This window comes from Notothenia coriiceps, unplaced genomic scaffold (genome assembly GCF_000735185.1).
Source record: "Notothenia coriiceps isolate Sejong01 unplaced genomic scaffold, NC01 NC01_scaffold00011975, whole genome shotgun sequence".
NCBI lineage: Eukaryota > Metazoa > Chordata > Actinopteri > Perciformes > Nototheniidae > Notothenia > Notothenia coriiceps.
Window position 1 is genome coordinate 2,077 of NW_011344676.1, and position 10,000 is coordinate 12,076.

At 38.4% G+C, this 10,000-nt stretch overlaps 1 protein-coding gene across 1 annotated transcript in view; it reads left to right on the forward strand.

Annotated features, from left to right (window-relative positions):
• The first annotated feature begins 1,324 nt into the window (after positions 1 to 1,324).
• LOC104947128 (muskelin-like) overlaps positions 1,325 to 10,000 on the forward strand; it is an 8,782-nt gene continuing 106 nt past the window's right edge. The window contains exons 1-8 of the mRNA XM_010773091.1: positions 1,325 to 1,437; positions 2,761 to 2,830; positions 3,952 to 4,094; positions 5,326 to 5,414; positions 5,497 to 5,606; positions 7,498 to 7,690; positions 9,092 to 9,220; positions 9,377 to 9,442. Coding sequence (XP_010771393.1) covers positions 1,358 to 1,437; positions 2,761 to 2,830; positions 3,952 to 4,094; positions 5,326 to 5,414; positions 5,497 to 5,606; positions 7,498 to 7,690; positions 9,092 to 9,220; positions 9,377 to 9,442 — 880 coding nt within the window. The 5' untranslated portion in view covers positions 1,325 to 1,357. The remainder of the gene's footprint in view (positions 1,438 to 2,760; positions 2,831 to 3,951; positions 4,095 to 5,325; positions 5,415 to 5,496; positions 5,607 to 7,497; positions 7,691 to 9,091; positions 9,221 to 9,376; positions 9,443 to 10,000) is intronic.

A 10,000-nucleotide genomic window follows, 5' to 3' on the forward strand; every position in this document is an offset into this window, starting at 1 on the left:
GTGTGCCTTATCCGTGGTCGGGTCGCGGAGGTAGCAGTTCCAGCAGAGAGCCCCAAACTTTCTTTTCCCTGGACACATCAACCAGCTCTGACAGGGGGATCCCAAGGCATCTGATACATAATCAAATAAGGGAGAATTTAAGCAGAGGATAAAGTGAGTATTGTTCGACTCTATAATACATTTCGGTAAAAGAGGTCCTTTTAACTGGAATAATGCTACATTACTCATCGGATGATTCATCCACCCTGTGAATTGTCGTGAAAAACTGGGATCACACCGAGGTGATTCTGAAAAGCAGACTACATACACTCTCTTTGTTTCAGAAAGAAACCACTGCAATGTTTAACAGCTCATTGATCTATGACTGTAGAGTACAAAAGATCTAATATTTAACTTTATGACATCACAAAACAGGGCACAGCAAGGCAAGATGTAGGACATCTTAAAACAGGGCTTTATATGATAAACAACAGGACAAAAACAAGGAAATGTAGCCTCGGGAGGACAGGAGAGGACAAAGGAAATTAAAATGTCACACAAGCAAAGTAAAGTGCATGTTTGAAGACACAAAAAGGCCAAAAATAAAACAAAAGAGCACACATTGTTACCAACATCAACATGAGTATACAATGAGTGAGAAAACAGTAGTGTACCCCTTTCACAGACAATGCAAAAATGTACAACTAAGTATGTGCGTTGGATAAACAAATAGTAGTTGTTAAGATGTATAGAGAAGTACTATTTGTGTTATATTTCACTAACTTGTTTTTGAGACCAAGTTGTCATTTGTCAAAGTTAGATGTGAAGACTTAATCTTAAGCACCGAAGACTTCCTTAATTATATCCCAATTTATGAGGGATAAGGAGTACCTAAGATATGCGTATATTTTTTCGGTAGTCATGCCGTTAAGTTATTGTTTTTGAAAACATATGATATATTATGCTGCATATGAAACATTCGGCTTAGTAATTGCCTCATATTGCATACTCAATTACATGCAAAACCAAACAGGGTGATAGTTTGATTGATTTTTGTACAGTTCATTTTATATTTAGGGAAAATTCATGTTTATAAAAAAAAATGGGCTGACTCCAAACCTAATTATGAACATTTTTTTTACCAATAATTACATAAAAAGGCTATCAAAAGTAATTGTTTATTTAACAAATATTTAATCCGATTTTTTTCCTATACAATATATATGATATTCATATATGTTCTTGAATAAATAAAGGTGAAAAAACAACAACAACAACAACAACAACAACAACATCAAACAGGGTGTACTGTCTCTTTAAGAGCTGTCAGTGCCCGCTTCTTGCCTCGTGCTGTCTGCTTGTTATTTTCTGCAACAAGATGGCTGTGGTTCCAGAGAGCAGAGTCCTCACTTTCGGCGTTTTTAAATGGAGCTCTTACTCCTCTACATATTTACCAGAGTGAGTAATAAACAGGCTAGTTGGCCCCGGCGTATGCACATCATTTTGTGTTCAAAAGTGGTATTTTTATCGCTTCAATGCACCATTGTTTGTTCCAGCAGGGCCCGACCTGCCTAGCTCGTCTGCCGTCTGAGCTAACTAGCATTAGCATTTTTAGCATCAGTAGGGGCGTTTAGTATTGATAATCTACCGCCAGTTTGTTGTAAACACTAGATTATAATGGGTTGTATGTTCACTTTAGCTCTTTTTGAATGTATAGGTATTCATCACTGTCAATTACATCATTCAATTAATAGGAGTTTGTCTCTTTTGAACTGCCAAGGTGCTTTGTTTACGTCAATTTTCTCGATTATAGCTTGTTTTGGAACCTTTCTTGCCACTTATTCAGTAGTTTCTTCACAGCTTCACACAAAAAAGCTAAGCTAACATTAGGTACTTGTCTAAAAACTCTCCTTTTTTAAAGTTTGGTTAAGCTATGTTCAGTCCGACACCCTAGTATGTCAAAAACGAGCGTCCACGTTAGCTCATGAGCTAGCAGTTAGCATCAACTAGCTATCTAAACAAATATAGCTTTGCTTTAGCATCAACCGCTAATGACTTTGTTTACCGGCTAAAGGCACATTGTGTTATAAATTGAAAGGTCACATTTTAAAGATGATATGAACAGATAAACACTCAAAATGTTAACATGTATAATATGTCCCGCATAATTTCACATCATGTGCCTGTTGCTGGTTCAGCATGTCAATATGGGACCAATCAGACATGTGTCAGGGATTACTGGAAGTTAAACAAAACACTCTTATTAGATACTGAATTTAAAATGAAAATGTGTATATATGTTACTGGTTCAGCACTCAATCAGATACAGTCTAGCTTTAGCTGATGTTCATTTGATCTAGATAGATAGACAGACAGATGGATACTTTATTGATACCAAATTGGGAAATTATTTTGTTACAACAGCAGTGCGTTAAAGTATTTAAAAGGTGGAATAAAGTATAAACATAATACCATATAAAATAAACTGCAAATATATAGATATCCACAGTAGAAAAGACACAAAATACCACAAAGAAAACACAATATAATGTATTCTGGACAATTAAAATGTTCTAATAGACCAAAGTACTGCAGCAATGTAATTATAGAGTTATATCAGGCCTTCATTAGTTGTATTTATATAACTTCCTTTATAGTTACTGCAAGTCAATACAAACACACGTACATCCTCCCTTTCTGCCCCATAATGAAATGTGATTCCTGGGTCATAACTGTGACAGGAATTAAAACACTCTACACTTCTCTTTGGTTGTTTCTTAGGAATATCTTGGTGGACAAACCTAATGATCAGTCTTCCAGGTGGTCGTCTGAGAGCAACTACCCTCCACAGGTAGGTCGTCTGCTATTTACATGAACTCTCTCTTGTTCAATTGACCCCTCTCTGCCAGGTGAAGCTAGACGTGTGGATTTACAGTGTGCATTAAGAACACATTGTCCAATTTAGGGAGCCATGTTTGTTTATATTGTAGGTGGTTGATATTATCAGTATCAGTTTCTTAAGAAGCTCAGCTCTGGTTAAGTTGGCCCCTAGTTGATCTTTTTAGGAAATGTGTTTTGATTTAAGTTCACATGGGCTGCTAACTCAATTCAAATGGTATAACAACAAAGATCAGAGCTGATATTCAAAGTGAGTTTACAAAGCACCGTATGTGACACTAGACTTGATGATGCAAGAGGAAAAGCAATCAAATTAGTTATCGCTATGTCATTTTCTGATAATTCGCAAAATAATGTCATCAATTAGTGTGCCTGTGGGACCGTAATTTAAATGGTGTTATTAAAGCATTGTTTTTTAGGAAACAAAGTATTTAGTAATTTGTTACTGATGAGTCTTCAGGTTTGTTTTCATTCTTCATACAACAAAAAAGTAGTTTTACCATAACGTCTCTTGAGCTCTTAAGTAGTGTTGTGTCTGGCAGAGTTTGAGGTTAAATTTGAAGGAAATGAAGCCTTTCGAAAACAATGGTTAACCAGTTAAAAGGATCTGTACATATTTTTTTACAGACATTTAGTTTGAGACCAGGCTCTACCATCACATGTTGAATCGTGACAAACTGGGCCCAAAGAACCAGATCAAAGCCTGGCAGGAGAGTTTCTAATGATTTAAAAAGGTGGAGAGTGAAATTCATGTGAAAGGACTCAGCAGGAATTGAGTGGATAGAATATCTATTTCTTTAATGAGAGAATGTTAAAAACATGTGCTTTGTTAAATGCCTACTACCAGTGACCGTTTATCAATGGTCTCTCCCCTCGTTCTGGTCTAATTGCGACTGTTGATTTATCACTGGATGTCCCGGCTTGTTGGAGCGCCGCTGACATGTGGATTGGCCTCATGACTGCATATGATTTGCCACTTACCTGACGCAGTAGATTGACCCTGCTGTAGTCGGATTTACTTCACCGTTCACTTCATATCTTCTCCCTCCTTTCTCTCTCTCTCTTTTCCTGCAGTTTTTAATCCTGAAATTGGAAAGGCCGGCAATTGTTCAGAGCATCACTTTTGGAAAATATGAGAAGACTCACGTGTGCAACTTGAAGAAGTTTAAAGTGTTTGGTGGGATGAGTGAAGAAAACATGACAGAGCTTTTGTCCAGGTGAGGTGTCAATGCTTGCGTAAGTACAACTGTGTTTGCGTGTCATTGTTACACAGAATTGAAGCTGCTTCTGTGTGAAAATTAGAGCCATTTGTACCTTTTTAGTGTGAGAGAAAGTGGATTAGTTTGAAACTTGTTGGTGTAATAGACAACCTACGCACTAATACATCTGCAAGGAAGTTGAGTCATTGCTGTCTAGTTTGAATGTATTGACCTTGTCTAATAGCATGCCTGAAACCACCGGATTGTCATCAGCAACAATATTGACCTTTTTATAGCCATTTTCCATTGCAGGAACTTAATGACACGATGACCGGTTAAGCATTGCTTCTGCTTTGAATTGTCCCACTAATATTCAAACTGGAACATTTGTATATACGTGACTGGAGAGACGTCACCATCAGCCTTCTGTATACGCTGTTTGATAGCGGAGTAGAGTTCAGATGTGGGATGGACAACAATGGGGAAAAAGGCTAATATTGATTCTCACTCGCATTAGCCTGTAATGACTTTTAAAATATTGGTTTATGAAACATAATGGACGGGCCCCACCTGCTGTAGATGGACCGGAGACAAGATTAAAGACTACAGTTTGTATGTTCTGGAAATACTTTAAGCAATCCAAAATGTACTGTAATACTTTTATCAACGTACTTGTGATTACAGGATCACACATTCCTGGAAGAGCTGTTTTGTAGGAAAGCATTTAGAAATGACTAAGCTATTCTTTGTTGATCTGATCTGTAAGTCCATGTTGCTGCTAAATGCTGCTTTCAAATGCATCTACCAGCTCTGTTTATACCTGATAGCTCAGACATATATTTGTTGTATAACTGGATTGCTATAGAATACTGCATAGCATCTAGGGCTGCTCAATTAATCGTATTGTAATCGCGATTACGATTATGGCTTGCAATGATTACGAAAACAACTTAATCGAAATAAAATGATAATTTTTTAATTATTATTATTACTTTTTTTTTTTTAATTGATTTTTCAGTTGAATTATACTTAAAGTTCAGGGTAATCAACTGTTAAAAACATACTGTTTAAAAAAAAAATCTCCAATAAATGAATGTTTTCAAAGTAAATGGATAATCGTTTTTAATAATCGTGATATCAATTATTGACCCAAATAATCGAGATTATGATTTTTGCCATAATCGAGCAGCCCTAATAGCATCCCAGTAAAAAGCTGCATGTTTCGATTATTTTATTCTTTCTCTTCCAGTGGCCTTAAGAATGACTACAATAAGGAAACGTTCACCTTAAAGCACAAGATTGATGAGCAGATGTTTCCCTGCAGATTTGTCAAAATAGGTGAGAGCAGATGTGGTTTCTATTGGTCTTATACATGGTGAATATGTCTCTATTTTGACACTTCTTCTTCTCTTGCTCACAGTGCCTCTGATGTCTTGGGGTCCTAGTTTTAATTTCAGCATCTGGTACATTGAGCTGCACGGTATTGAAGATCCTGACGTGGTGCAGCCCTGCCTCAACTGGTACAGCAAGGTGAGAGAACGACGATAGCCTCGAGGTTAGAGACTTGAGAAGTGGATTAAAGATTCAGCAGGCGGGATTCTGTAATTGGATGAATTAATCAGGTGGCGAGAGAAACAAACTTAATAAGAAAAGCTGCCTCCGAGCTCTCCCTGAACAACACAAATGTCCTTGAGCAGGCTTACGAAGGATGCAATACAGAGGTGGGAAGTAGTGGAGTACAAATACTTTGTTACTGTACTTAAGTACATGTTTCTGGTATCAGTACTTTACTCCACTACTTATTTTTCTGACCACTTTTTACTTTGACTTCTTACATTTTGAACACAAATACCTGTACTTTCTACTTCTTACACTTTGAACACAAATACCTGTACTTTCTACTTCTTACATGTTGAACACAAATACCTGTACTTTCTACTTCTTACATGTTGAACACAAATACCTGTACTTTCTACTTCTTACATGTTGAACACAAATACCTGTACTTTCTACTTCTTACATGTTGAACTCAAATACCTGTACTTTCTACTTCTTACATGTTGAACACAAATACCTGTACTTTCTACTTCTCACATTTTCCAAACAGGCTGGTTCCTTTAGTCTGAATGTGTGTTTGTTGGCGTGATCATTATTATCAGTCATTGCGTGCCTATTGATTTGAACACGATCCGTGTATCCATCATTTCCTGGTCTTCTCTAAAGAAGAGGGACCAATGGAAACGTTGTCATGTTGCCGTTGTTCAGCATGGAAACATTCATTAGCTAACAATGACATTATTGTTCTATTAATATAAAGGGAGGTCAGGTACTCTTTAAAACAGCTGCTAGTTATGGGTACGTTTTACTGAAGTACATTTCAAAGCCCATACTTCTTTAACTTGTATCATCTCTGATGCAATCACACCAGTTTCCTTTCATCGAACTCGTGTGAAAACATTGGATTTGTCAAGTTTTTCTATATTTTAATTGTAGCTGAATTCCCACCTAAAGCAGGCAGTGTTAATGAGAGTCACACAAAGACTCCGCAGTAACACACTAATGGGAAAAAGTCATTTAACCTGTCATGTTTAACAATCTCCATTTTCAATCCCATTGCTTGATGTAATTTATTTACCCAATACATTTTTGTTTCTTTTTTTTTAAATCCAACAAACAGCTTAACGGCGATAATGAAAGAGGTTTTTTTGACACTGAGTTGCAATTTTTTAGGCTTTGTTTAGTGTCTTTTTTGATCCCTTATTTACTGAATAGGAAGGTTGTTCTTTTAATTTAGCAAAATAAAAAAAAGCCACACTTCTTAAATTCACCAGTGCTGTCTTAATGGATATATTTTATTATTTTTAAAGTATTGTCCCTCCTCCCTCGTGCTAATAATAACACGTTAATAACTGAGATGAAGAAGCGCGACACCACACAAGTCTGAAAACTCAGCATTAATATTATCCTGTCAAACTCAGCATTAATATTATCCTGTCAAACTCAGCATTAATATTTTCCTGTTAGCCTAAAAACAAACTTAGCATTTTTAAATCAGGATTATATACTTGATAAAGAAGAAGTAAATGCATCTAAAAAGTAAAAGCTTGTAATGTCATTTAGTGTCGCCTGAGTTTAAATGTATTTCTTGTCACCTCTGAGTGAACTTCTCCATGCAAATAATAATACACTTTATTTGTATAGCACAAAGACAGAAAACATAACAACAATATTCAAATAAATACAGAACAAGATAAAACATCAACAGTGATCCTAATGAAATTCCCTTGACGTAAAGCTAACAGTTAACCCAGATTAAAAAGATAGGTTTTGAATTTGCTTTTAAACATTTCAAGGGAGTCTGCTGCTAATTGTTCTTTCTATATCTGCATTAATGTGTTTCCTCTCCATTGTTCCCTCGCAGTACAGAGAACAGGAAGCCATCCGCCTTTGCCTGAAGCATTTCCGACAGCATAACTACACCGAGGCCTTTGAGTCGCTGCAGAAGAAGACCCGGATAGAGCTGGAGCATCCCATGCTAACTTACCTGCACGACCGCCTGGTGCTGCAGGGAGACTTCGACGATTGTGAGGAGCTCATCGACAAAGCTGTGGGAGGTAACACCTGATGGATCTAGAGTCAAGATGACCTTTTTGCGAAATAAAGAAATAACAAGACAATTTTACTCAAAACGCTGCTGCTTGGGCACCAGTGAGCAAATCTTACGCAGGAAAAATGTTCAGTGTCCAGGCAACAATATCTTCTGTGCATTTATTTAATTGTATCCCAAAAATACAATACATAAAAAACAATGGATTCACCTCGCCTTTCCTGTGTTTCCGCATAATCACCAGGTGCCCTAAACTGCCTTCTAAATAAGCATTAACAATGACTTAAACTCAAATTATAACGATAAGTATTGAGTAATTAAATGTAAACAAAGAACAGCAAGAAAATACATGTTTAATTACTAAATAACATAAATCTTTGTATGGCTCTAACAGAAAGAATTCATTTTTCCGCCTTCTTTCGGGGCGAGTAGACAAATTCTTCTCCTGATTTTTACATCTGTGATTCTGACTGTACTACAGTTTTGCAATACTACATGGTGCATGTGTTTGTCTTCTGCTTTAAAATCAAAAAGCTCCACCAGTTGAAAATCTCAAGCTAAAAGATTGCAGTTCAGCCCTTTTTTGAGAAGCAGAATCAGCCTAACATAATACCATAAGGCGCTTTCACACCGGAGTACTTTTCCCAGTATAGTTCCGATATAGTTCCGAAAATGTGCGTTCGCACCAAAAGAATCCAGAACTAGAACTTAGTCCATGAGAACCTTTTCACCCCCTTTTCCGTCCCTAATAGAGAGCAGGTACTTTCATGGGAGAAAAAGGTTCCCATTTCTGATTGGCTGGTCGGATTGCAAACCACGCCCCGTAAAACTCTGAACAGGTTTTGTGAAGCCGCCATTTTATTTGCTCGCATTAGCATTATTAGCATTAGCATTAGCCCAGCGCACAAACCCAGAGAGACTAACTTATGGCAACACAAAAGAAAACATGGGAGCGGTGGAGATGAGGAGGTGTCGGCGTTCTGGCGATTTACTCGGAAGGCTTCAGTTGAAGCTGCTGGGAGTCCCAGCAGCTTCTACTGAAGCCAGTCCCCAACTCCGGGGACTTCCGGCCGGGGACTTTGGGTGGCAGTATACGCCGTGAAGTTGATTGCGGCCTGCCAGTAAACCCAAAGCAGAAGAAGTGACGTCAGCGGCTTCATTTGCCTAATCCGTCTCAGGGACTTATTCCGGTGTGTTAGTTCATCAGAACTAAAGAGTTCTGATTAACTAAGTTCTTCAGTGATTATGTTAAATGTTCTTGTATCGTATCTTGATGTCTGTCCTTGTTTGATGTTGCAAATGGAGCTGCTGTGATGCAAGAAACATTTCAGACTTGACCTCACAATAAAGTATCAGTTTCTGCTTGCATTAACCGTACATTTTGCTTTATTTGATTCTCTTTTTCTAGACGGGCTGTTTAACCAGTACATCAGCCAGCAGGAGTACAAGCCCCGGTGGAGTCAGATCATCCCCAAATGTAACAAAGGTACCCAAGAAATCAACCGAGACGACATGACGAGTGAGACCATCTACTCAAGTGGGGAAATACTCCCAATCACATTTCCGCATGTGACGTCTCAGTGGCCTTGTAGCTAAAACTCCCTCCTGTCCTCTGCTCACTCCACCTCTTCTACATGATCATTCTTCCTCATCTTCCTCATGCTCCACCTCCTCCTTCCTCTTCTCTCTGCAGGTGACGGAGACGACAACAGGCCCGGGATGAGGGGAGGACATCAAATGGTCATCGACGTCCAGACTGGTGAGACCCATGGATGTTTAATAAGAACTGGATACAGTGTGGGAGGCGGGGTCTCGTTCTTTCCTTTGAGAGCTGCTCATTGGCTCATGAGGACAAAATGGACTGATATCTTTGAGAGTGAAACGTCACAGATTACCCAGCATGCCTGGCTGTCGGAGCAGAAGAACCCGTATGTGCGCTCACAAGAGCATGTGCCCTTTAAGCCCCGCCCCCCGAGCTCCCACTCTCGGCTCAGTTGAATGAATGGAGAGAGAAAATAAGACAGAATTCGGCTTTTAGCGCATTTTACAACTTTAAGGAATTAATGATTCGAATAAGGGCTATAACATAGTTCATACTGGGTAGTTTATTTAGTTAAAAAACAATTATCCGCTGATTTACAGACGTCTCTTTCCCCATGTTAGTCAATGGGGAAAAAGTCTATCTGGGCCCAGTGACGTCACGGACTGATACGGAAATTGTAGTATCGCCGTTTGGACACAACAAATATTTTCCTCAGAGTCCAGAGCACTTCCTGGGGGCTTGGGTGAGACCCAGGCAGCCATTGTTATGACTCTG